At 45.5% G+C, this 27,931-nt stretch overlaps 2 protein-coding genes and 1 long non-coding RNA gene across 8 annotated transcripts in view; 1 reads left to right on the top strand and 2 right to left on the bottom strand.

The window, feature by feature from the left end:
* The first annotated feature begins 1,994 nt into the window (after nucleotides 1–1,994).
* Nucleotides 1,995–10,984, top strand: LOC139556935 (uncharacterized). The gene is made up of 4 exons (XR_011671312.1): nucleotides 1,995–2,191; nucleotides 2,459–2,527; nucleotides 4,701–8,540; nucleotides 9,579–10,984. It is a non-coding gene; the product is annotated as an uncharacterized lncRNA (long non-coding RNA).
* LOC139556934 (rabenosyn-5-like) lies at nucleotides 5,143–12,732 on the bottom strand. 5 transcript variants are annotated; one of them, XM_071371095.1, is made up of 14 exons: nucleotides 12,579–12,732; nucleotides 12,214–12,322; nucleotides 11,334–11,615; nucleotides 11,030–11,179; nucleotides 10,416–10,516; nucleotides 10,239–10,284; nucleotides 9,928–10,089; nucleotides 9,513–9,775; nucleotides 9,355–9,425; nucleotides 9,147–9,233; nucleotides 8,944–9,046; nucleotides 8,675–8,779; nucleotides 8,249–8,521; nucleotides 5,143–8,096 (listed from the first exon to the last, which is right to left on the bottom strand). In XM_071371095.1, the coding sequence occupies exons 3-14, from the start codon at nucleotides 11,494–11,496 to the stop codon at nucleotides 7,257–7,259; spliced, it is 2,364 nt and encodes a 787-aa protein (XP_071227196.1). In that variant the 5' UTR covers nucleotides 11,497–11,615; nucleotides 12,214–12,322; nucleotides 12,579–12,732; the 3' UTR covers nucleotides 5,143–7,256. The 5 variants fall into 5 exon arrangements, with proteins under 5 accessions (XP_071227196.1, XP_071227197.1, XP_071227198.1 ...); XM_071371096.1 differs by lacking the exon at nucleotides 12,214–12,322; XM_071371097.1 differs by lacking the exon at nucleotides 12,579–12,732 and having other exon boundaries at nucleotides 11,334–11,627; nucleotides 12,214–12,546.
* Nucleotides 12,733–22,985: 10,253 nt separating this feature from the next.
* Nucleotides 22,986–27,931, bottom strand: part of LOC139556933 (proline-rich transmembrane protein 3-like) — a 44,846-nt gene continuing 39,900 nt past the window's right edge. For both annotated transcript variants that reach the window (XM_071371092.1, XM_071371093.1), the window contains exon 4: nucleotides 22,986–27,167. In XM_071371092.1, coding sequence (XP_071227193.1) covers nucleotides 25,174–27,167 — 1,994 coding nt within the window. In that variant the 3' untranslated portion in view covers nucleotides 22,986–25,173. The remainder of the gene's footprint in view (nucleotides 27,168–27,931) is intronic.

Genomic DNA, 27,931 nt, shown 5'->3' with positions numbered 1-27,931 from the left:
GACCGAGTCTGCGTCTCTCACATGGATAGGCAGACCATTCCATAAAAATGGAACGCTATAGGAGAAAGCCTTGCCTTCAGCTGTTCACTTAGAAATTCTAGGGACAATTAGGAGGCCTGCGTCTTGTGACCGTAGCGTACGTGTAGGTATGTACGGCAGGATCAAATCGGAGAGATGGGTAGGAGATGGATCAGTGATGGATCAGCAGGGCTGTGTCGACAATAAAGGGTCCAGGCCAATTGGCAAAGGAGGTATTGTAGCCCTAGAATTAGCTGGTATATGGGCCTAGCTCGAGGCTAGCTCAAGGCTAGCTGGTGCTTGCTTCGGGACAGAGGCGTTAGCTAACAGTAGCCACTCGTGTAGCTGGCAGCTAGCTAGGAGTAATGATCCAGAGTGGCAGGAATCCGGTGATATGGTAGAGAGAAGCAGTCTGATATGCTCTGGGTTGATATCGCGCTGTGCAGACTGGCAGGTGATTGTCCGAGCTAAGGCTGTCTGATTCCGGGGGGGAAAAGGCGAGGACAGCTAGCCGTGGCAATCAAAGCCTAGTAGCTAGTTAGCTGGCTAGCTCCTGATGGAAGTTTCAGTTATAAGGAATAAAAATAGCAGATCCGTACCACATTGGGTGAGGCAGGTTGCAGGAAAGTATATTTAGTTCATAGATAGAAAGAGAGATTAAGATCTATACGAAAAAAGACCAGCTATTTACAGGGGATAAGACAAAGACAGATATACAGGTCCTACTGCGCCGCCATCTTGGATTCCATGAGATGTGAGATATCACAATCTCATTCAATAATGACAGGAATGGAAGAGGTCTTTATTCCAGTGAGATTGCTTAAGCGAACACCGCCATGTTTCATTTTGCCCAACCTAGATCAAGGCACAGACAGTCACAACGGGGATAGCTCAACTGACTATGCTAGTGGCATGTTCCACTAAGCTGGCAGTCTGGCTAACAGCCTGCTACCTGGCCTGCACCCCTATCTCATTGTGGAGCTAGAGGAGTTAAAGCCCTGTCTATGTTGATAGATAAGATGAGAGCACCCCTCCAGCTGGGATGAAGTCCGTCACTCCTCAGCAGTGGTGGAAAACGTATCCGATTGTCATACTTGAGTAAAAGTAAAGATACCTTAATAGAAAATGACTCAAGTAAAAGTCACCTTGAGTAAAAGTGTAAAAGTATTTGGTTTAAATATACTTTAGTATCAAAAGTAAAAGTATAAATAATTTCAAATCCTTATATTAAGCAAACCAGACGGCAACGTTTTTTTTATTTTATTTTTTTATATATGGATAGCCACAAAAGGCACACTCAAATATTCAGACATCATTTACAAACGAATCATGTGTGTTTAGTGAGTCCGCCAGATGACCAGTTCTGTTGATAAGTGCGTGAATAGGACAATTTTCCTGTCCTGCTAAGCATTTAAAATGTAAAGAGTACTTTTGGGTGTCAGAGAAAGTAAAAATTACATTATTTTCTATAGAAATGTAGTGAAGTAAAAGTAGTCAAAAATATAAATAGTAAAGTACAGATACCCCAAAAAACGAATTAAGTAGTACTTTAAATTATTTGTACTTAAGAAATGTACACCAACCACTGCATGCAACCAATAGAGACCCCCAAACATTACATATTTCTAACCCCCAAAAATTCAAACTCGGTTTATAATTTACTATTCCTGTACTGTCCGTTTCTGTTGAAATGTAGATCATGTGCAAAGCAAAATTGTTTAATTCCAACATGAATTCCAAATGTATACAGAATTCCTTAAATAGATGGGAAAACAAAAAGCATGTAAACGTTAAACAATTATAATGGATGCAAATCGAATGTTATGAGAACACTTAATGTTGTCCTACTTTTTTATGTATCCTATTATTTTTATGTAAATCATGGTCAGACCTTTGTCTATATGATATTGAAAAACTATTTCGCTTAATATTATAAATGTAATTATCGTGAATAAAAATACAAAAGAAAAGCGCGCCTCTTCGTATGTATTAACGTCATCAAGGTGCGACTCACAGGAGAAGTGCTCGGTCCTTACACATGATAATGTGTAAATAAAAACTTTAAATGCCTAGGAAATATTCGTTTCATATCAGGCGAACGCTGGATTATCTCCAGAAAACAGAGTGTCACAGTCAATTACCACACACATGGACAGCTCAGCGACGGAGCAAGGTCAGTTTGCAGCTAGCTAACGTTAGCTGTTGGATAAGTCTCTCAATGCAAAACAGTGATATTTCCAAATCTCAAGTTGTCTGACAGTTGAATAATGTATAGATATGCAATTGAAAATTAACCAGAACTAACCCAGTGATAATGACTGGGTATTGATGAGTGACTTGTGTTGCCAATCGAAAAACTGATATAAGCGAGCTAGAGAGCCAACGTTAGCTGTCTAATACACTTAACCTGTTTTGCATAACATTTGTCCCACAAATTCAGTACAAAGATCCTTGGTTTTAAATTGATGTTCAAGAATGACACCATCGCCATTCCTCAAGTTCTACCTAGGTGAGTCCCATTATGTAATCGTCTTTACATACATATATAGTTATTCCCATGGTGTTAAACACCTGTGTTCCATCTGTCATAAATACAGTGATTGTGATACTGTCAAGTCTGTTTTGGGCTTTGAGGTCTAACCAACGTTTCGGCATCACTGTGCCTTCCTCAGGGTAATGTCATGAATACTTGAACCAGGTTATGTAGACACACAGTGCAATTAGTGCAACCAATGACAGTAGTGAGGCGTGTGTCATAATGATTAAGTTAATTAAAAAGTTAAACTTAAATAGTATATGGCATATTAAATATTATGCTATAGAAACATAATGGAATATTGTACATCATGCTGGGTTGCAGCAGTCTGTTTGGCATGATAACAAAGGACTTGGCTAGCCTAAATTAGAAACAGACCAGTGCTCAGGCTAGATGCCAGTGAATGAGTCTGTCTGTAGACTAATAAGAGGAATGTCTGTTAGGTTAGATCAGTGGTCACCAACCGGTCTATCGCGATCGACTTGATCTCCAAGGGATTTCTAGTCAATCGCCAAACATTTCTGTAAAAAACCCAACGACAAAGCCTTGTCCAGTGAAAATGCAGAGCGCGAAATTAAAATAAATTACTATAAAAATTGAACTTTGATGAAATCACACATTCAATATACCAAAATTAAAGCTACACTTGTTGTGAATCCAGCCAACGTGTCAGATTTCAAAAATGCTTTACGGCGAAAGCAAACAATGCTATTGTCGGAGGATAGCACCCCAGCAAACAATCACAGACCATCATATTTAAGCCCTCCAGGCGCGACACAAAACGCAGAAATAAAGATATAATTCATGCCTTACCTTTGACGAGCTTCTTCTGTGTGCACTCCAATATGTCCCATAAACATCACAAATTATCCTTTTGTTCGATTAATTCCGTCTATATATATATCCAAAATGTCAATTTATTTGGTGCGTTTGATCCAGAAAAACACCGGTTCCAACTCGCTCAACATGTCTACAAAAGTTACCTGTAAGCTTTGTCCAAACATTTCAAACTACTTTTGTAATACAACTTTAGGTATTTAACGTAAATAATCGATACAATTGAAGACGGGATGATCTGTGTTCAATACTGGAGGAAAACAATGTGTAGCATGCTTTCTGGTCACGCGCCTCTAACAAACAGTACACTTCACTGGAGCCTCATTCTGAACATTGCTACTTCATTTCTCAAAGGAAAAAACTCAACCAATTTCTAAAGACTGTTGACATCCAGTGGAAGCGATAGGAACTGCAGGACGGTCCCTTAGAAATCTGGATTCCCAATGAAATCCCATTGAAGTGACCTATAAAAAATCTGGTTTGTCCTCGGGGTTTTGCCTGACAAATAAGTTCTGTTAGTCAGACATGATTCAAACAGTTTTAGAAACTTCTGAGTTTTCTATCCAATACTAATAATAATATGCATATATTAGCATCTGGGACTGAGTAGGAGGCAGTTTACTTTGGGCACGCTAAACGTTCATCCAAACGTGAAAATGCTGCCCCCTATCCATAAGAAGTTAGTTGCATAGACTTACCTTTTAAGTCATGTTAATACAAAATTAGAGCGGTAGATCTCGGCATGCATTTTGACTCCAAAAAGGTTGGTGACCACTGGGTTAGATGCTACACTCTTGTCTAAAGCTTCCCAGTCTAAACAGTTAGCGCATATATTATGAAATGTTGACGTTTTTTTTCTCGGCTGTTTGCCCGCATATTTTTTTTCTTGAGTCAAGTCGAAGTTCAGTAGCCAAAGTCAACACTCCCTTCATCTGTGATTGGTCAACAGTAGGAGTGGGAACATGAAGCGTTTGCCATTCAAGGAGAGACTTAGCTTTCATGCTATTTTTTTCCACCTGAGAAATACTGCACCAAACTTCTTAGATGTATAATTGTGTGACTAAGACCCTCGGCAAAAAATCTACTTGATTTTGAACTTCTTTAAATTGAGTATTTTGAGGAAGTGTTACAGCTGTGTTTTTGCTACGGTTGCTCAAGTGAAGGTCTTTAGGGAGTATGCGAGCACAGACGCTCAGTTCGGCTATCCGAGTTCTAGGAGCAAACCTATGTGTACAGTATGTATGATTTAGTTCTTATTGGTTCATTTGTCTTCCCCTTGTCGTTATTTTTCCTGTCCCTCCCTTCACAGCGAGGTCCTGCAAGCATAGGCTCTAGCCAGGATGGAGGCTGCTAACCCAGCCAACGTTGGGCCTGAGAAGTACTGTCTGAAAGAGTATTTGAGGTGGAGGTCCCCTGCCCCAGCACCACCCGAGGAGATGACAGGGAAATAGCGCGCCCAGATGCTAGCTGCACAGGACTAAGACTGGACAGCAGGGGGGGTGAAGGAATCATGGACTGAACTGTTATTTAGTAGTATATCATGTTTCACTGGAAATATTGTGGATGTTTTTCTGTACAATAAAGGAAACCAGACAGGATTTAGTTTCATTGCCAGCTGTTGTAAACAATGATAATTTGGAGATCGGTGAACTAGAATCTGCTCTAGATTCGTGAAGTTGAAAGTATATAATCTTTGCAACACACTATCACATCTAGTGTCGATGGCATGGGTGAATGAAAAGGCCACTTCCTATTGTTCACATAGGTCATGTCTTTAATTAGTGTTGCGTGACGAAACCTTCTACGATAACAAAAGGCAAACAGGCAACATTACCAAAAAGGTAATCGACAAGTCATTCACATTTGCCACAAATACATTATTCATGTCTGGTTTAGATGCAACACAGCTGAGTTAGTGGTGCATGATTGATTACAGCGAACACAATACTGCTTTAGTTCATCAAAATGACAAGTACTATTGTATACTCTGCAAGGCAAGCGAACCAGTACTTGGATACATCAAAGTACTTATTCAACAGGTGACACAGTTTGCCAACAGTATAAATGATAATACTTGGTAGCGTGGAATAGGTTTAGTGTTAATCTATTGTCATAGGTAAATTATCTTTAAGAGATTAATCAAGATGGGATAAAAGACAATCTTACATCCTAAAGTTGCCACAACCTTATGGATACAGAGCAGGCTGATGATGTGACAGATATAGGTGCCAAGCAGAGCACTCTGGGTAAATTAACCTATTCTGTGCCTCAGACCTAAACATCTCCACTGCAACATTGGTGTTCTGAGTTAATGGTATAAGTGATGCCAAGAAAGACTTGGCTTAATCAGTTGCATAAATACACTAAATACAGACTGAAGATACAAGACTAGACAGCTATTGGATAAGGATGACAAAGGCCAATATTCTGAACCAGGCTTGGCATAAGAGAAAGTAAATAGGATGTTTTTTTTACCCTGTAAAGAGCTTTAGATTTGTTCAGAGCAGGCCAGATTCTGACTAGGACAGGTTAGAGAAACAGCATGAGAGAGACTAGGACAATATCAGCTTTGAAAGCCTACTTTGGACCACTGCTGAAGTGCCTCCTAGTGATGTGATGTACACACACTGAAAGCTAATGCATCTATCCTGCGCTTCAACAGACACTCACAAAACCAGCTTACAGAAACTGAAGAAGGCAAAGTAGGATTTCAAAAACTGTTGGTTTCGCTCATGTTTTGTTCAACATTTTCTTTCTAGTGGTCATGACCCCCAGGGACGACAGAAGACCGAGCTAAAAGATTATGTGCGAACGGCAATGAGTTTCCACTCCCCTACAAACATGTATGTGAAGATCAGACAGTATGTAGCGGTTACAGGTTAGACATGCTTAGTATTCAGGGCTGCATTTGTGTGCAGACGACATGTTTTCATGACACAGCTGTCATTTTAAACTATTCAGAGTGAACCAAGGTTGGGCAGATGTGATTAAATCAAATATAAGGACAAAAATGGCATAGTCTTGAATTATCTAGTCATTAACGTGCAAATCAATTATATTGGCTATCGCAGTATTTGGAGTAGCATATCGTAGGTCTCATATCGCCCAACCCTAGAGTGAATGTTTTTGTTCAAGAAGACCATTACATTTCCAAAACCATGTGATCTTGAATGCAACCCTGATTCTACATAAGATATCTACTGCGTAGCAGGACTACAGATCGATGTCTGGCCTCAAATAACCTCCCTTATGACCCCTTGAATCCTCTCTCCAGTGGCCGACTACAGACAACTGTCTGTAAGTGATGATACTCTGCCCTTGTGCTTCTTCTTACCATACACATATAATAAAAACCAACCTGGGCTCCTAAAAGACACCTTTATAGAGTGAGTGTTATTAGTAAGTATGAGAAATCAAAACGCAATCTAAATGCATCTCGTGGTCGGCATCCTTCTAGTGGCTTGGCTGCCAAAACCCGAGAGCCTCAAGTCTGGAGATGCTTCCTCTCCTTGTCTCCTCTCCTTGACCTGCACTTACTTGGTAGGTCGATCAGGATAGGCAAAGGAATAATGCTATTATGTGCAGTTTATTCACATCAGTGCAGATGAAGGAAAGGAGTATAGGCTATTGGAGTATAGACCGAGATGCACCCTCTGGACCCTGGCTCTGGAGGGCTACTCACCAAGGGTGGCGCTGGGTGATTCCGTCACCTAACACAACCTAGTATCAACGAGATCATTGGTCATTTAAAGGGAACTACCGTAGTCTCAGGAGTAGCCTTCTAGCCCTGGGTGGGCAGCCCTGTTGTAAGCGTCAGGTGATGGTATGGGGGTTATGAGAGAAAGAGACAGGGAGGAGGTGTCTGTCAGTGTGTCTTGCTCTTCTGTTCCTGTAGCGTGCGCTGCAGCTCTCTCAGGTTCTCCGACAGCAGCTCCACCTCGTCTAGCCTCCCGTTGAGCTTGGCATCAAATATGTACGCCCGTATATTATCGATCTGCTGCAGCAGCAATTCCTCCTCAATCACGTCAACATCCGGCATCACCTCCTCATCCTCCCCCTCGAAGGGATTGGTCGAGGCTCCCGGCGGGGTACACCCAGCAGCCTCTTTAAAAGGGTTACCTTCATTGTTTTCCTCCTTCACTTCGAAAGGGTTGCCAGTGGCGCCCTCGGCCTGCCCCTGCTCTTCCTCCCCACCCTCTTCCTGCTCAAACGGGTTGTACTCCTTCTTCCCGTTAGCCACCTCCTTGTGCTCCTTCTGGATCTCCTCGAAGAACGGATTGGAAGGATCCTCCACAGGGGTGGAGTCTTCCTCCTCAAAGGGGTTGAGGGAGGAGCTGTTCTGTCCCTCGCCACCAGGAGGTGTCACATCTCCCCCCAGCCTCCTCAGCCGGGGGGGTGACTCCTCATCCTGGTCGGTCAGGGCAGGGAAGGCCCTCATGGACAGGGGGCTGCTCTCTGCTTTAGGGGTCAACTCTTCCTCCCCGTCTTCCTCCCTATGGAGGCTCCCTATATCGGTTAGGTTCAGTGAGCCCTGCCAGGTGTATGTGGCCTGGGATCCTGGGGCTTGGCTCTGGGCCCTGTGCTCCCTCTCCCCCCTCTCTCTGTCCTCCAGGCGTTGCAGCTCGTCCTGCTGTAGACTCTCCTCCTGCGCCAACCTCTGGGACAGAGCGATGGCCAAGCTGGTCTGCTGCTGGTCGTACTCATCCTGGGAAACACATAGTTCAACAAATAACACCCTATTCCTACACAGAGCCCTACTGGATGTGGTGCATTGTAATCACTGTACATACAACAATGAATGCCTTGATCAATACTAGTTGTTGTGGTACATGTCTAATATAATGTAGGTTTCCCCACCTGCAGCTGTCTGAGGTTCTCCTCCAGCATGGCCACTTCGTCATGCCTCTGGGCGGCCTTGGCCTGCCGCAGGAATGACTGGATGTTGTCTATCTGCTGCAGCAGGGGGTCCTCCAGCTCCCCGCACGTGTGGAGGGTATCGGAAGAGGGCAGCCATCCCCCAGCTTTGGTCATGCGGGGGGCCCTGGGGGCTTGGGGAGCCTCCCCATTGGTGCTGGCAGCTGGGCGGTTCTTCTCAGAGTCCTGCCTCCTTTTCTGAGCCTCCTGGGCAATCTGGCAGGAAAATAGGAAGGTAAGCTTTTAGAGACAGCTTCATTATAAAACACTACTTGTGTTGCTTTTTGCTTGTCTGGTATCAGACATATTAGATCCTTTTTGGAATATCATTGTTGGGTCATTAGTTTAAACAATAAGCAGCCTACTCACTAGTCTCTCCTGCGTGAGCCTCTTCTCCTGCTCCTGCTTCCTCTTCTCCTTTAGGGCCTCATACTTGTCCTTAGTGGGTAGAGACATCAGACCCAGCAACTTCTCCTGCAGGAGGGAGAGAGAAGTATAGACCGTATAGAGATAGGGGTTGCTTGAATATAGTATGTAACATTACTGGTGGCAGTCTCAATTATGAATGACATGTTTAGTATGCTATTCAGCTCATCCATAGCTGCTCTGTGTGTACACTAGTGTACCCTCTGTCTCACCTGGACAAACAGTGTGGCTGTGTATCTGACCATCCTCTGCAGCTGGAGAGTCTTTTGATGGGGTTGTGGCTCTTCCTTCATTCCCAGTGTTAAGATCTTCTTACTGACATGAATATATAGAGAATGTTATAATATGGTCGTTTAGCAGACACTTATCCAAAGTGACTTGAAGTTAGTTAACACATTCTGTAAACGGTATGTACCTCAGTGCATCGATCAGTTCGTAGTATTTCTGGACTTCCATTCTCAGTCCACCAGCCGTGTCCAGGTTATAGGTGGTCTCTCCAGCACTGTGAAAAAGGAAGTTTGACAATGAGGATAAAACAGAACCAGAGCCACATATAGCTCTGGTCAAATGTTGTACGCTAAATAGGGAATGAGGTGTCATTTAAGACACAGGCTATATCTTACTTGAGAGACTCAGCCATTCTGATATACTCTGGAGCCCTCTCGTCCACCTTGTTCATGCACAGTCTCAGCCTCTGGGAGGAAGACAGGAAGATGGATGGTGAATGACAGGAAGCACACTACATGGTGAACGAGAGGAAGCACACAGAGCTCTGTGTTACCTCGTAGAGCTTGACGATGTCAGGCACGTGGTCTTTCTCCTCCAGTTTCTGCTGTCTCTTCATCAGGGTGTCCATGCAGTGGAGGCAGCAGCGGATCCTCTCGTCATCCTTCTCTTCCAGCATTGAGGTGACGCTGCTCAGACTGCTGATGCTGCCCCTCCTGGAGCCCATCCCGCTGACATTGCCCCCACCACCTGTTGGAGGGGACTGGGACTGGCTGCCCGTAACACTACGGGCCTCCCGAGTCCCACTGGTCAGTTTGTCTGGAGAGAAGAGAACAAACAGGGTGAGGATTCACTGAGCAACACTGATATATGTTGTAATAATATGTAATACTGCAGTATGTATGTAAACACATGCACACATTATATATGTCCATAATGTGGTGTGTTTATGTGTGTGTAATTCTACTCACAAGCCAAAGGCAGGGGCACAAACTCCATGCACTTCCTACACATGATGGAGCCACAGAGGCGGCAGTGGTGTCGCCTGTTCCGAAGGTTGAACTTGTTCCCGCAGTCGGGACAGAACGGAACATCAGAGTCGCTCACCCACGCCACAACAGACTTCTCAATCGCTAGAGAGGAAGAGAAGAGGCTTTTCTGGATTCACACAATGAAAATGACATTCAAATCCACACTGTACTCAATAAGAAGAAATGTGGGTCTGGTATAATGTGATGGTGAATACCAAAACACACTGCAATATGATCCCCACTTAACTCACCTCTAATTTTGCCTGCATCTATGTTCATCCTGTCAAAAGCTGTCAGCTGAAACAGAACACAGGATACATGGTGAGTCATGTTCTGACAGTAAGGGCGGTGTAACTGCTACTGTATGTGTCAAAACCACATTGACAAACGACTTGTGATTGCCTGCTGTAGTTTGTGCGAGTCCTCACTTTCTCCAGCCTGATAATGAGCTTGTTGACCTCGATGACATAGTGGTCAATCCGGGCAGCTCTGTGCTTCTTAAAAAAGTCCATATGATTTCTTGTGGCTCCTATGGGGTATAGGAGGGACACCATCAGACTGGATGGAAGGGTGTTACATTACAATGTAACACCATATTTTCAATTCAGTTGAGATGACTCACTAGCATTCAATGACCAGACCAATACATCTCTTATGTAGTGTAGATTTAGTCACTTTATACAATGCACTCTAAATAATGCCACTTTAATAATGTTTACATGTCTTACATTACTCATCACATGAATATACTGTATTTTATACCATCTATTGCACCTTGCCTATGCCGCTCGGCCATCGCTCATCCATATACATACATGTACATATTCTCATTCATCCCTTTAGATATGTGTGTATTAGGTAGTGGTTGGGGAATTGTCAGAGTACTTGTTAGATATTACTGCACTGTCGGAACTAGAAGCACAAGCATTTCACTACATGTGCATTAACATTTGCTAACCATGTATGTGAGAAATAAAATTTGATTTGGGAAGCCCTCTACCACACCACCCCTTTCCTCTACTCCCAGTAACCCCCTGCATACTTCTCCCAGTCTCACCCAACTCCTGAGGCTCCCACATGTAAGGGTCCACTCCGCCGTAGTAGAAGGACTCATAACTGCCCGTCTCTGGCTTGTCTTCACCATCCCTCTTCAGCAGCTTGTCTTTGGCTTTCTTAGCCTTCTGGACCAGACCTGCAGCCAACAGGAGAGAGTAGTGATTACTTCAAGCAAGGGTGATAGCAAGGATGCCTTCTAAAAGTATTATCAGAGACCCTTTTGATTTAGAATTTCCTTTGCTCCTCCATGATGTGCATATTTAGTCTGGTAGAGCACAAAATGGACTCACTCTTGAGTTGTCCCCTGACATGTCGATCGTCCCCAGAGTGCTCCTCCTCGTAGTGTTCCTGGAGCTGGTAGAACGACTGCAGGTCCTTCAGGCACAGCGGGCACAGGAAGCCCTCCTTCACCTCCCCTGTGCCTTCGAAGGGGGGTGGGTAGCTGGAGGCCATTTTGGTGGGGGTGGACGCAGGATGGTAACAGAGACACCCAGGGTGTGTGTCTGTCTCATGCCACGCCCAACTGGGTGTGACGCCCACCCCTCATCCGCTCCATTATGACAGGAGAAAGCCTGAGGAAGAAACTGATAGTTTGAAGCAATAACATATAGGTAAGAAGTTCAGACGTGTTTATGGAAGTCATGGTTTAGTGGCTTACTGAATGACGAATTCTAAACATTTCCAGCATGAAAGACTTGTCAGATGACATGGAAGTCACTGATTAACGTTACCTACTGAACGCTAATTGCTCACGTAAATCCTATGCATGGCGTTACCTAAAGGAACCGCGTTTGAAAGAATAAACAGATTAGCTAACTAACTTACAATAGCTAACAATGGCTGTGTTTACAACTCTCCATAAGCCAGTGATGGCTGTACTGGATAACGTTAGCTAGTGTATCTTTACGGTAGTCATCTGTCTCACATTGTATCTGATCGAGGGACATATTGGCAGTAGGCAGGGACATACTTTGATTAGAACCAGCCTGTCATAGATAGCTAACTAGTTAGAACTATTCACACTAGCTAGCAATTAGCTGGCTAAAGTTATCAAAAGGCTAACAACCTAGCTAACTAACAGTTAACTACTGTAGATAATGACGTTTCGCCAGTAGTGAGTATACCGTTTGCAATGATAAAAACTATCCAAATACGCATTTGTGTACTTACATATCACAATGTAAACCTGTTAACGGTGTAGTTTATGAATTAAATGTTGACAGCTCGCTGCAACACTCTCCGCGGTTGAAAGGTTAGCCGCCCCAGCCTAGTCATGTGACTAGCATACAGCCAAGACCGGAGGAAAGAATGGACAAAAATGCACGTGGATGGGGAAAGCCAGATGGCACCTATTTGACTTTCTTCTATATGTCCTTTTTTACAACAAGAAATATACATTTATCAGAGGAAACAAGTGTTCTTGGACACACTGAACATCACAGTGGTGATGTCCACCCCTTTCTTTATACCTCAGAGGTCCTCCCTAGAGAGGGTTGCGGTTCAAACACACAAAAGACACACCCTCGTCGACTTACCCTCCCATTATGGGGGAATCCCCGTTGCTATCTTGGTCGGCGGTCCAAATGATTAGCCAAGCAAGGGAAGTTTGCAACTTAAGCCCCCGTTTTTAGTCGATTTTGCGAGTGTACACTTATGTTCACACGCGGGCCTAAAACTCCCCATAATTCAATTCGCGACGAATGTACATCCGCTAAGAAAAGTCCGCGAAAACTTAAAAACAACATAAATGTAACATAAAAGTGTAAGTAAAAACGAATGCAAAAAAGTTAGAAATGGTGCTACTAATGCAAATGACGGCACAAACACGTCTCGTTAAAAGTAAATATATTTATGTTTGGTTATCTTTTGGAAATTGTAAAAAAGAAAACATGTTTCTTCTTCTGAAGTTCAAGCTAGGCAGACTAACGTTAGTTAGTTAATTAATTTACATCATACAGTAGGCATATATTAATTATATATTTAATATAAGTAGACGCACTCATAATTGACTGTAGCGCATATAAAGCAGCCACAAGCTACCTCCTCAATGCCCACCTAATCTTCACTGTCACTTTCAACCTTGTTGAGGATGGCTCATTGTCAGGCTCAAATTTGCCCGGATGGCCACCAATTTTTCAACCCTTGTATTGGTCAGCCTGTTGCGTGCTTTGGTGTGTGTGTGTGTGTTCCCAAACAAGGACCAGTTGCGCTCTGAGGCGGCTGATGTTGTTGGGATTTGGAGGATAACAACAGGGGAAAGAGCCTCAGATCCACAAAGTCCCTTCCACCAGGTGGCTGATGGGATATGTTGGCACAACTGCCATATTGCATCTCCATCCCAAAGCCCTTGCTTGGAAGTGTACTTTGCCAGACTGCCAAGAACCTTGCCCTCATCCAGGCCGAGGTGGCGAGACACGGTAGTAATGACACCATAGGCCTTGTTGATCTCTGCACCAGACAGGATGCTCTTGCCAGCATACTTGGGGTCCAACATGTATGCTGTGTCCAACATGTACTCTTTTGATGTATTTCAGAACTGCAGTTTCCTCTGCTTGGAGCAACAGTGAAATAGGCAGGGCAGTACGGATTTCTTATCTTACATCTGAAAGCAGAGTCTGAACATCAGACAGGATGACATTGTCTCCCACAATCCGTGCAATGGTTACTGCTATAGGTTTCAGGAGTTTCAGGCTGCTTACCACTCTCTCCCAAAATACATCATCCAGGAGGATCCTCTTGATGGGGTTGTCCATATCGGCAGACTGTGATATTGCCTTTTCTTGGAGAGACTCCTTCCCCTCCAGGAGACTGTCAGACATGATGACAACACTACCCCAACGGGTGTTGCTGGGCAGCTTCAATGTGGTCCTCTTATTCTTCTCACTTTGCTTGGTGAGGTAGATTGCTGCTATAACTTGATGACCCTTCACATACCTAACCATTTCCTTGGCTCTCTTGTAGAGTGTATCCATTGTTTTCAGTGCCATGATGTCCTTGAGGAGCAGATTCAATGCATGAGCAGCATAGCCAATGGGTGTGATGTGAGGGTAGGACTCCTCCACTTCAGACCAAGCAGCCTTCATGTTCACAGAATTGTCTGTCACCAGTGCAAATACCTTCAGTGGTCCAAGGTCATTGATGACTGCCTTCAGCTCATCTGCAATGTAGAGACCGGTGTGTCTGTTGTCCCTTGTGTCTGTGATCTTGTAGAATACTGGTTGAGGGGTGGAGATGATGTAGTTAATTATTCCTTGCCCACAAACATTAGACCACCCATCAGAGATGATTGCAATACAGTCTGCTTTCTCTATGATTTGCTTGACCTTCACTTGAACTTCCAGGAGGACCATGAGCTGTTCCTATCGATAAGGTGTCTGATTCATCATTTTCACCTCAAATAGAAGTAGAGGGACTTTTGTCAGAGGTTGCTTGTTGTGAGCGCTGAGGGAACTTTATGCACTTGGCCAGATGATTCTGCATCTTTGTTGCAGTCTTCACATAGGATTTGGCACAGTATTTGCAAATGTACACAGCGGTTCCTTCTACATTAGCTGCAGTGAAATGTCTCCACACATCAGATAGTGCCCATGGAATTTTCCTGTAAAGATTAGAAAAAAATAGCAGGCTCAAGCAAGCTAAAACCCACATGGTAGCAAAAACTAACTAGCGGAAATTGTTAACAAGTTAGAAATTATTTAAACACACTTTGCTGTAGGCTACTATTTACTAGTTAACATACATCATGTATGTCATATAAAATATATTCACCCCACCCAGTATTATAATAAAAACTTACCAGAAAGCATGTAGTCTTTAGCTCAGACAGTGTAGTAGTGTGGGCTCAATAGTGTCTCATTAGTGTGTAAGATCTTGAGAATCAGCTGTACAATTCCATTGCATTGGGTTGCAATTCCATTGAATTGGGGATAGTTTAATCAAAATATGCCAGAAGACCTAGAATTAACTTATGTGTATCCCACAAAAAAGGTTCACTGTTATAAGCAAACTTTTTATATGAATTTAAGCAAAATTCCCAGGCTTAACTTCCCATGGAAAATTCCCAGAAATTTCCTGAAAAGTTTTCGACCCTTTGCAACCCTATTAGAGACACATATTTTCTCAGATTACACAGATCCACAAAGAATTCGAAAACAAACCCAATTTTAATAAACTCCCATATCTACTGGGTTAAATACCACACTGTTCCATCAAAGCAGCAATATGTTGGACCTGTTGCCACAAGAAAAGGGCAACCAGTGAAGAACAAACACCATTGTAAATACAACCCATCTTTATGTTTTATTTACTTTAACCATTTGCACATTGTTACAACACTTTATATAGACATAATATGACACTTAAAATGTCTTTATTCTTTTGGAACTTCTGTGAGTGTAGTGTTTGCTGTTCATATTTATTGTTTATTTCACTTTTGTTTATTATCTACTTCACTTGCTTTGGCAATGTTATCATAGGTTTCCCATGCCAATAAAGCCCCTTGAATTGAATTGTGATGAATTTCCGGCCAAGGGTGGTCCATTTAAAAATCATTCCTTCCTCCCTTGCCCTGCAAGGGCATACTCGTCAGACGTCATGATACGTCGTCAGAAGTGTCCACTTAATTTGAGGGCTGAGGGGATAGGTTGTGTCTTTTAAGTGTTTGGACCGCAGCCCTATATTGTAAGATGTTTGCACATTATTCTTTAAAAAAATATACACTACCGTTCAAATGTTTAGCTCACTTAGAAATGTCCTTGTTTTTGAAAGAAAATTATTTATTTTGCACATTAAAATAACATCAAATTGATCAGAAATACAGTGTAGACATTGTTCATTTTGTAAATGACTATTGTAGCTGGAAACGGCAGATTATTTGTACGCCTAGGAAAATATTCCAGAGATGCCCAGTATCAGCAACCATCACTTCTGTGTTCCAATAGCACGTTGTAATCCAAGTTTATGGGTTTGATTACAGGCTCAAAATGGCCAGAAACAAAGCCCTTTCTTCTTAAACTCGTCAGTCTATTGTTGTTCTGAGAAATGAAGGCTATTCCATACGAGAAATTGCCAGGAAACTGAAGATCTCATACAACGCACTGTACTACTCCCTTCACAGAACAGAGCAAACTGGCTCTAACCAGAATATAAAGAGGAGTGGGAGGCCCCGGTGCACATCTGAGCAAGATGACAAGTACATTAGTGTCTAGTTTGAGAAACAGACGCCTCACAAGTTCTCAACTGGCAGCTTCATTAAATAGTACCAGCAAAACACCAGTCTCAACGTCAACAGTGAAAAGGCGACTCCGGGATGCTGGTCGTCTAGGCAGAGTTCCTCTGTCCAGTGTCTGTGTTATTTTGCCCATCTTAATCTTTTCTTTTTATTGGCCAGTCGGAGATATGGCTTTTTCTTTGCAACTCTGCCTAGAAGGTGAGCATCCTGGAGTCGCATCTTCACTGTTGACATTTTCTTTAATTTTTAAATGTTCCACCAAAAAACAATAAACAACTCAACGAACGTAAAGCTAGGAGTGCAACACATGCAACACACAAAGACAAAATCCCACAACAGAAGGTGGGTAAAAGGGCTGCCTAAGTATGATCCCCAATCAGAGACAACGATAGACAGCTGCCTCTGTTTGGGAACCATACTCGGCCAACAAAGAAATTTAAACATTGATTTCCCACCCTAGTCACACCCTAACCTACCAAATAGAGAATTTAAAGGGTCTCTAAGGTCAGGGCGTGACAGTAACCCCCCCCCCCCCCCAAAGGTGCGGACTTCCGGCCGCAAACCTGAACCTATAGGGGAGGGTCCGGGTGGGCATCCACCCTTGGTGGCGGCTCCGGTTTCGGACGTAGTCCCCGCTCCCTACGCTGATCCCTCCGCTTCTGTGGAACCGGACCGTGGATCGTCGCCGGAGACTCCGGACCGTGAATCGTTGCCGGAGGAACCGGACTGTGGATCATCGCCGGAGGCTCTGGACTGCAGCTCGTCGCTGAAGACTCTGGACTGCGGATCGTCGTTGGAGGCTCTGGACTGCGGATCGTCGTTGGAGGCTCTGGACTGCAGATCGTCGTTGGAGGCTCTGGACTGCGGATCGTCGCTGGAGGCTCTGGACTGCGGATCGTCGCTGGAGGCTCCGGACTGCGGACCGTCGCTGGAGGCTCCGGACTGCGGACCGTCGCTGGAGGCTCCGGACTGCGGACCGTCGCTGGAGGCTCCGGACTGCGGACCGTCGCTGGAGGCTCCGGACTGGGGACCGTCGCTGGCTGCTCCGGACTGGGGACCTTCGCTGGAGGCTCTGTGCCCTGGATGTTCACTGCAGGCTCCGGGCCATGGATCATCACTGGAGGCTTCGTGCCATGAATTATCACTAGAGGCTCCGGGCCATGGATTATCACTGGAGGCTTCGTGCCATGGATCATCACTACAGGCTCCAGGCCATGGATCATCACTGGAGGCTTCGTGCCATGGATCATCACTACAGGCTCCGGGCCATGGATCATCACTGTAGGCTTCGTGCCATGGATTATCACTGGAGGCTCTGGGCCATGGATTATCACTGGAGGCTTCGTGCCATGGATCATCACTACAGGCTCCGGGCCTTGGATCATCACTGGAGGCTTCGTGCCATGGATCATCACTAGAGGCTTCGTACGTGGAGCCGAAACAGGTCTCCCCGGACTGAGGAGACGTACTGGAAGCCTGATGTGTGGAGCTGCCACAGGGCTTACCAGGCTGGGGAGACATACTGGAGGTCTGGTACGTGGAACCGGAACAGGTCTCACCGGACTGGGGAGATGCACTGGAAGCCTGGTGCGTGGAGCAGGCACCGGATACACTGGACCGTGGAGGCGCACTGGAGTTCTCGAGCGTAGAGCTGGCACAACCCGTCCTGGCTGGATGCCCACTTCCGCCCGGCAAATGCGGGGCGCTGGCACAAAGCGCACCGGCCTGTGAATGCTCACTGGAGACACCGTGCGCATCACCGCATAACACGGTGCCTGACCAGTCACACGCTCCCGACGGTAAGCACGGGGAGTTGGCTCAGGTCTAAACCCTACCTCCGCCAATCTCCCCGTGTGGCTCCCCCCCAAAACATTTTTGGGAGCTGCCTCTCGTGCTTGCTTCGTTGAGCTAACTCCTCGTAACGTCGCCGTTCCGCTTTTGCTGCCTCCATCTCCTCCTTCGGATGGCGATACTCCCCGGCCCTTGTCCAGGGTCGTGCTCCCTCCAGGATTTCATCTCAGGTCCAGTCCTTCTGACCACGCTGCTTGGTCCGTTGGTGGTGGGATCTTCTGTTACGTCCGTCGTTAAATGAAGACCAAGGTGCAGCGTTGTAGGCGTACATTTTCTTTAATTTTTAAATGTTCCACCAAAAAACAATACACAACTCAACGAACGTAAAGCTAGGAGTGCAACACATGCAACACACAAAGACAAGATCCCACAACGAAGGTGGGAAAAAGGGCTGCCTAAGTATGATCCCCAATCAGAGACAACGATAGACAGCTGCCTCTGATTGGGAACCGTACTCTGCCAACAAAGAAATATAAACATAGATTTACCACCCTAGTCACACCCTAACCTACCAAATAGAGAATTTAAAGGATCTCTAAGGTCAGGGCGTGACAGGAGCGTTTGACTGTGATGAGGGGTGGTCGTTTGACCGCGGACCCATTACGGACGCAGGCAATGAGGCAGTGATCGCTGAGATGCTGGTTGAAGACAGCACAGGTGTATGTAGAGGCAGGGTGGTCAGGATGATATCTATGAGGGTGCCTGTTGTATAGCACCACTCGACTGACTAGCTCCACGTTTTGTTTGCGTCTTTCTACAGCGGAAAAAAAACAAATATAACTGACTTTCTTTCGAAGATAATGAGCACAAATGTGAGAACGTTTCTTCCTGGTCGCCAGTTTTGTTGTATAGCACACTGTATTACTTTTACAACTAATATAAGGACAGGACATGAGACGGGACTAGAAATTAACGTGGGCATTGTTTCATGCGTTTCACAGGAAGAAGATTCCAAGCATTTCAACATAGGTAAGCAAGGGGGGTTACAGGTGCCCTAAAGGGACAAAACTAGAATAGCAATACACAACAGTGCCCATGTTTACAGATTTAGGGTTGTACCTGGTAGGTTCCATGATAATTTATTTGTGTGAGATTGAGGGCATCTATCTTAGATTGTAGGACGGCTGGGGTGTTAAGCATATCCCAGTTTAGGTCACCTAACAGTACAAACTCTGAAGATAAATGGGGGGCGATTAATTCACATATGATGTCCAGGGCACAGCTGGTGGCTGAGCGGGGTCTGTAACAAGCGGCAACAGTGAGAGATTTATTCCTGGAAAGGTGGATTTTTAAAAGTAGAAGCTCGAACTGTTTGGGCACAGACCTGGATAACATGACAGAACTCTGCAGGCTGTCTTTGCAGTAGATTGCAACTCCACCCCCTTTGGCAGTTCTATCTTGCCGGAAAATGTTGTAGTTGGGGATGGACATTTCAGAATTTTTGGAGGCCTTCCTAAGCCAGGATTCAGACATGGCTAAGACATCAGGGTTGGCGGAGTGTGCTAAAGCAGTGAAAAAATCTAACTTTGGGAGGAGGCTTTTGATGTTAACATGCATGAAACCAAGACTTTTACGGCTACAGATGTCAACAAATGATAGTGCCTGGGGATTAGGTGTAGTACTGGGGGCTACTGGGGCTGGGTTAACCTCTACATCACCAGAGGAACTTAGGAGGAGTAGGGTAAGGGTATGGCTAAAGGCTATAAGAACTGGTTGTCTTGTGCATTCGGAACAGAGAATAAAAGGAGCAGATTACTGGGAGTGGTAGAATAGATTCAAGGCATAATGTACAGACAAGGGTATGGTAGGATGTGAGTACAGTGGAGGTAAACCTATGCGTTGGGTGACGATGAGAGAGGTTTTGTCTCTGGAGGCATCAGTTAACCTAGGTGAGGTCTCCGCATGTGTGTGGGGTGGGACGAAAGAGCTATCTAAGACATTTTGAGCGGGACTGAGGGCTCTACAGTGAAATAAAGCAATAAAAACTAGCCAAGACAGCAGTAGACGAGGCATATTGACATTAGAGAGAGGCGTAAAGCAATCACAGGTGTTGATCAAGAAAGCTAAGACAACAGCGGGTAAATGGCGATGATTAGGCTGAGCGGGTCAGTTAGGTACATACAGGACCTGAGTTCAAGGCTGGGGCGGAAAGGTAAAGAAAATGAGGTACCGTGTTATTGAAACAGTTCAGGGGGCATCAGCTGTGTAGCCGAGTGATCATAGGGTCAAAAGAGCAGCAATAAGTGAGTCAGGGTGCTGTTCGGTAGTCACTACTTCGTTAGGCGAGCAGGGGACACAGCGTTTAGAAAAGCTACCGGGCTGGGGCTAGTAGATAGTTCTGTGGTGATATCGTAACAGAATAGCCTGTTGAGACCACATTGGGCGATCACGTCGGCAGTCCAGTTGTGATGGATCGGCGGGGCTCCGTGCCGACAATAAAGGGTCCAGGCCAATTGGCAAAGGATGTATTGTAGCCTTAGAATTAGCTGGTATATGGGCCTAGCTTGAGGCTAGCTCAAGGCTAGCTGGTGCTTGCTTTGGGACAGAGGCGTTAGCTAACAGTAGCCACTCGTTTGCAGCTAGCTAGCTGCAATGATCCGGAGTATCCGGTGATATGGTAGAGAGAAGCATTCCGATATGCTCTGGGTTGATATCGCGCTGTGCAGACTAGCAGGTGTTGTCCGAGCTAAGGCTGACTTACGCCTGGGGGAAAAAAGGCGAGGACCGCTAGCCGTGGCTAACAAAGACTAGTAGCTAGTTAGCTGGCAAGCTCCTGATGGAAGTTCCAGTTATAAGGAATAGAAATAGCAGATCCGTACCACATTGGGTGAGGCGGGTTGCAGGAAAGTATATTTAGTTCGTAGATAGAAAGATAGATTAAGATATATACGAAAAAGACCGGCTATTTACATGGGATAAGACAAAGGATAAGACAAATACAGATATACAGATAAAAAGACGATTTCGCTGACGTGACGTGCAAATGAGCGATAGAAAACCGATAGCGCAAATGTCACCATTCCTGGGCAGCTGCCCATGTTGCCTAAACCTAAATTTGCCACTGATGTATTGGATTGGGAGATGAAGAGCTACATGTTGCAAACTCGTCCTCTGTATGAGAGTCATACAAGCACCCACTTTTCTTAAATATAAAGATACCGAAACCATACTGTGGCCCACAAACCGTGATACATACTGAACCTTGGGCCCACTGTACCGTTGCATCCCACCTACTGACTGAGAGCCAATAGTAAAATAAGGGTAAATAAAAAAATATAAAAAAATAAGGGTCAATTTTAGCAACTTTTCAACTGCTTACTACTTTTTAGCTACTTTGCACTACTTAGCATGTTAGCTAACCCTTCCACTATCCTAACTTCAACACTTTTAGCTAACCCTAACCTTAACTATTTTAGCTAACTCCTAAACTTAACCCTAACCCTAACCCCTAGCCTAGTTGACGTTAGCCAGTCAGCTAAAGTTAGCCACCTAGCGACCTAGCTAGAATTCCTAACATATATGTTTTGCAAATTCGTATCAGATAATATGAATTGTAATTCGTAATATACGAAATGGATAATGGACATCCACACCATATGAAACTAACAATGGCCAAAAGTTTGTTGACACCCCTTCAAATGAGTGGATTCGGCTATTTTAGCCCCACCCGTTGCTGCCAGGTGTATAAAATCGAGCACACAGATATACAATCTCCATAGACAAACATTGGCAGTAGAATGGCCTGTACTGAAGAGCTCCGTGACTTTTAACGTGGCACCGTCATAGGATGCCACCTTTCCAACACGTCAGTTCGTCAAATTTCTGCCCAGCTTGAGCTGCCCCCGGTCCACTGTAAGTACTGTTATTGTGAAGTGGAAACGTTTAGGAGCAACAACGGCTCACCCTTGAAGTGGTAGGCCACCGTGCACAAAGCAAGGTCCATACAGAAATGGTTTGTCGAGATTGGTGTGGAAGAACTTGACTGCCCTGCACAGAGCCCTGACCTCAATTCCATCAAACACCTTTGGGATGAATTGGAACGCTGACTGCAAGCCAGGTCTAATCGCTCAACATCTGTGCCCGACCTCACTAATGCTCTTGTGGCTGAATGGAAGCAAGTCTCCACATCAATGTTCCAACATCTAATGGAAAGCCTTCCCAGAAGAGTGGAGGCTGTTATAGCAGCAAAGGGGGACCAACTCCATATTAATGCCCATGATTTTGGAATGAGATGTTCGACTAGCAGGTGTCCACATACGTTTGATCATGTAGGGCATCATACTAAAGGAAAATCTTGGATGTACGTACAGAATAATACGAAATGCTCTGAGACCAGGTTGACCTGTCTGGTGTTCACCATTCCCTCAGTTTGAAATGACATTCACCACCCTGAACTGTCAGCCTTGGATTTGATCTCAATCGAGAAAGTACCCCTCGCCTATATAAAATCAAAGGACAAACTATATGACCCTGCAAATGCCCGCTATTAAAATCTTTTTGCTATAATGCGTGTGAAACATTGTTGCATTTTAACTTTAGACAACCTGTTATTTTGTGTGCTGAACATGATAAAATATGTTTGCAATGTGAAGTAATAGCTAGCTTGTTCATTTTGTGTTTGCTAAATGGTTGTCTTTTTATTGGGGTCTACTGGCTTATTATTTTCAAGTGAATGGGCTGCTTATTCTTGAACATTATTTGATGTTGTGTGTGACTGCTGTTTCTATCGGCGCTCTCTTTCAGCATGATACTGAAATAGCAGAGGCGGTGTGCCTTTTTTCTTTGCTCTGGCTCGCAGTAACTGTCCGTAGTCCTGAATCAATAGGCCTATGTGTGTGGTTGAATTTGGGGTCATTGGAATGTGATGGGGTCATTGGAATGTAGACAACAGCACCACCCCATTGTACTGTACTGTAAATATTAACAAGTCAATCATTTCACGTCACAGGGAGAGACTGCAATGACCCTGAAAGAGGCAGAAAACAGCTGATCCTGTCGCACAGGGACCCAGTTCGTGTTCGGTATGACACATTTGGAAGGATTTTGAATCTGAAAAAAAGAGTTTCTTATTGGATGTGATCAGGTAGTACCTCCCCATTTTACTCCGTTTCAAAACATCTTCTCCCATTTTGTGCCTATTTTGCTCAACCCAGGTCTCAAGAGGAGATATGGGACTGAGGATTGACTCCCGGGCTTTGTTCAGTATCACTCAACAGTTTTCAAATGGACACCGCTCCAAATTAGAGAGTGCCATTGCCACTGCCATTTAACCCCTAAAAATGAAATGCTAACGTCTACTGCAATCCCAGGTACTGTTCATTGTGAAACCTCTTTCAACACTTCTATCCTGAACGGAGCCCTGCATATCAGAAATTAGGGCCAGACAGTCACTGTTCCCAATATTCCTCCATAAGCCATGACCAGTCATCACTCTCTTGGCAGGTAAATCTGTTCAACACTTCAAAGACCTCAGTAAGACCACTTTAGATTGTCTTCACAGTAAATACATTTTGATCATTTTTGAAGTGCACCTTTATTTACAAAGATCCAAAAATAACACACATACTTTCTTATGTTACATAATATACTTGTATGATATTTTCCTCTTGAGTAGTAAAAATACTTCTGTCTTGAGTGCTCATGTTTAGGCTTATAGACGTCTGTAGCGTACTACAGTACAGAAGTGTTGTGGTTCATAGTACGGTAGGCAAGAATTAGGAAATATAGCTGCTTAGCTGTATGGAGCAAGGAGCATAGCTAAAAATACAAAAAGTTCAGTGTGCACTGACATGCTGCAACTGATAAAATATTGTGGGTATGTTTATACTGATGTCAGTTATATTGAGTGTTACGAAACGCAGTCATAGGCTTTGACGGTCCGCGACGATAGAATGTACCACACACAATCAGCAGGTGAAATGTATCGGCATCATTTTTCAAAGTAAAATATCTGGTTTTAGCAGGAACTATTTTAGCTACAGCTCCGGGCATCAGCCACAGTTTCACAGGATAATGCGCTTTCTTTCTGCGTGTCAGTTCAGTTGTTTTTCCTAATAAACATCACATTTACATACAAGGCAAACTACTGAAACAGCAACTCAATTTATGAGCCGATTACCAGCAATCCTATGCATGTGGACTGCTACGCTGCCTTCATGCTAGAGGAAATATGGGAAAAGACCACTGTTGTCAGTCAGGTAATGTGTTATTAATGTATTTTTAAGCATAACTTGAAATCAACCACCAACGTGATCAATGTGTATGGCACAACTCTTAAAAACACATGAACGTATATGCATCAAGTTGAACTATCAAGGACAGCAAATTAATACTATCAAAGCGAACAAAGTTAATAAATTCATATAAAAGGCATTTTTACAAGGGCTTTCAGAAAGGTAGGAGCCACGACGTTCATATTTAACATACATGGCTGGCAACAGATTCACAACAGATTCACAGAGGGAATGGTAGAGATGACCAATAAATATTTGAAGGAATCTCTGGGTCGTCACCAATATGAATCCAGTGTCAATCCATTCCTCTGTTCGCTCAGGACCACCTTAAATAATAGTGCTACAAAGAGTGAATGTACAGTATGTGCTGATGTATGTGATGCTTGAAATGCAGCGAGTTCATCAAATGTACACAGGTGTGTAACTGTAGGCGTGTGTTTGTGTGTGTGTTCTGTTGTTCACACGTGCGCTACGCCCAAGAATCTGAGTCAGGTTAGCCACACCTGTGCCATAAACACATTTGAACCACTCACATTTAGAGCAAACACTGGATAATGTCCCATATAGGACATCTGTTCAACTCAGTGGATATGAAAGCTTTTATGTATTTTCCCTCATCTTCTCAAAATAGGTCCTCTGTCCATGATTCACGTAACATTCCTCATGTAGTTGAGTCAATGTTTATGATAAAGTCTAGTTGACTAGATAGACTTAAAGTTATTACCTAAGTGTTAAGGTCTTATGTAAGTTTGTTTTTTGATGGTTTTGCTTGGGGCTTGGTCATTGGTCCTGATGTCCTGGGTTAGAGTTATGGGTTCAGAGGTCAATAATCTCACTGCTGATGCTGGCTAAGTCATCCTGCCTGCTGACCACAATGTAACTCTTCCCTCCCGCTCCCTCCCTCTTTGCCCTCCCCCTCTGGGTCTTTGTGTCTGGGGTGAGGAACAGCGTTGTGTCGACTTCCCCCTCATCCCCAAGATGCCCCTTGGAGGTTCTGGAGGGGTGCAGGGAGATGGGACAGGAAACTGAGGAGGGGACACTGGCTCCCCCGTCCCCGGCGCAGCAGTGCCCCTGGTGAGAGGGCGTGGGGGGAGCAGTGACCTGCCTGTTTGGAACACTGCTGAGCACACTGCCCCCAAGTGGCACGGAGGAATCTGTACAGGCTAAGCGATCTTCACTGCTGTCAGAGATCTGGGGGCCGGTGTGCCTGCGGAGCCAGGGGCCCCCCTGACTGACAGCTGAGCCCGGGAAGGGAGTGGGTGAGGGGGCGCACAGGGGCTGAAACAGGCTGCCCCCATGGAGGAGGTGCTGTTGGTGCAGGGCCTCATCGATGCTGCGGCTCAGGTCGATGGGGGAGGGGGGTTGCAGGTCAAACTCATACAGAGACACCCCTGACTCCTTCTCCTGCTCCAGGCTGCCGCTAAGGAAGTGCAGTGGGGGGTGTCCTAACGCCTGCAACAGAGATCCTGTGGACCTGTCCGACACCCCATTTTCTGCAGACCTGCCCCTCTGGTTGCGTCCACGGTTGCTGTCCTTGACGCCGCGCGGGTGTGATGGTGGAGCCTCATGGTTCTGGTTTCTGATCAGACTCTTGCTGATGTCAGCCCCTGAGCGCTCCTGCCCTGCCCAGTTATTAGGCAGCTCCCCCACCCCGCCCCCTCCTACTCCTATTCCTCCCACTCCGTTACTCTCTGACTTCCCACAGGGCTTCCCTGTCAGGCTCTGGACTATCTTGGCCCAGCAGGTGTGTTTATGAGTCGACCCAGATGACTGTCCAGGTGAGGGGAGATCTCCTCCCCCCCTGCTCTCCCCTGCTCCCTCCTCTCCTCTCCCTTGGGCCCTCCGGGGCCTCCAGAACACACAGGAGCCCAAGAGAATGAGAGAAAAGGCCCAGGCCAGCTCCAACAGCCGGGCCCAGAAGTGCACCAGCCACCAGTCCCAGCAGAAGCGCCTCCAGTCCCCCAACATCCCGTAGAGCCACATGGTGGCATGGACATGGAGCCCACAGCACAATGCCCCTAGGAGGGCAGACAACACCAGCACACGACCCACCACCGACCCTGTCCTCCTACCCCCCGGCCAAGCTTTAACTGCCCTCCCCTCCTCTGGGACAGGTGACTGGGTGGGCGGGTGGCGGAGGCAGGGGAAGACGTAGCACAGGAAGCCCAGACAGAGTGCCAGGCCCCAGCAGAGAGACAGAGACTGCAGGGTGACAGGCACGGCTGGGGACAGGGCTGGGGAGAGCAGGTCAGCAGCCAGCAGCAGGGTGCACTGTAATACAGCCAACACAGCCACCAGAGGAGGGCGCTCCAGAGCAGATGGCAGCAGACTCACACCTGCCCCCTTCATGGCGAGCAGCACCAGTGCAGCCTGAGCCCACACCAGTAACGGCAGAGGGAAGTTATAAAGAGCAGTCAATGCAGGCCGTGGAAGAATCTTCCTTGTTCCGTATGGGTCAATCAGGAACATAGCTGCCCTGCCTGCGCCCACCAGGAGGAGGAGGGTGTTGGCCAGGACCAGCGCACCACGGTGAGGGCAGTGCATTCTGGGGGATAGGACCAGACCCAGGGTCGCTCCAGCCAGGAAGAGCAGGAAGAGGACAGCCGAGCCGTAGACGTGGAGCCCCCAGGCGAAGCCCAGCGTCCTTCTCAGGTCATCCCACAGGAGAGAGGTGTCGTTGGGGGATGGGTGGAGGCGAGGGCGGCCCACTGGGATAGAGTGGTTCCTCTGAACTGGGCGGGTGTCATTTTTGGGGATGTACCGCCCTCTGACAATTTGTAGAGTAGGGGTGATGTGGAGAGGGGTCCTCCCTGGAGGCAGAGAGAGAAATTGTTAATTCATCATATTGAACTGTCCCAAAACATGATTGTTATGATTGACAATAATACTCAAAAATACTTTCTTTAACAGAGCAGAACCCAGCTAAAACAAGTGGACACATACAGTGGACCATCTACCCCACTACAGGGGGCTAATTTCCTATGAGAAGAGTATATTGAAAGCACAGCAGGAGTTGAATATCTTGACCTTCTTTTCTCCTACCAGGCCAAAGGACACTCAACACTCAATATTTAAACTTTGTCAACAGTGTTTTCCAATAAGGGCAAAAATCACAAAGGGTAATTGTGAAACCTCTTTCAACCCTCTTTCAACCCCAAACAGCCTTCACACACAATCCAAATAGTAAATAGTCTCTCTCTCTCTCTCTTATTATCACCCCCTCTCCACCTCTTCCTCTCCCTGATAGTGTGTGTGTGTGGCAGGTAGCTAGATAATATGTGTTTGTTGACAGTCGTCAGCTCTTACGTAAGACACCTTCCTGCGAGCCCAGCATGGGGTCAGCTCAGTGCCTTTAACACAGTCAACACGCCTTTATTTGACCTTGAAGTTCTGACTGAATGGACGCACATTTGAACGCCCCAGGACGGTCCCCTTACTTTGTGCTGTTATAATTTATGCTATGAAATCCTGCGATTTCATTAGGGCAGTTCCCCCTCATAGCAAAAAGCTATCAAAACAATCCAAGCGATGTTCGCAAGGCCTATGTGCTAACGGAGGCGGAGCTGCTGGCAGT

This window comes from Salvelinus alpinus, chromosome 28, assembly GCF_045679555.1.
Source record: "Salvelinus alpinus chromosome 28, SLU_Salpinus.1, whole genome shotgun sequence".
Taxonomy (NCBI): domain Eukaryota; kingdom Metazoa; phylum Chordata; class Actinopteri; order Salmoniformes; family Salmonidae; genus Salvelinus; species Salvelinus alpinus.
The sequence above is the reverse complement of the archived record's forward strand: the minus strand, read 5'-3'. Positions and strand labels throughout refer to the sequence as shown.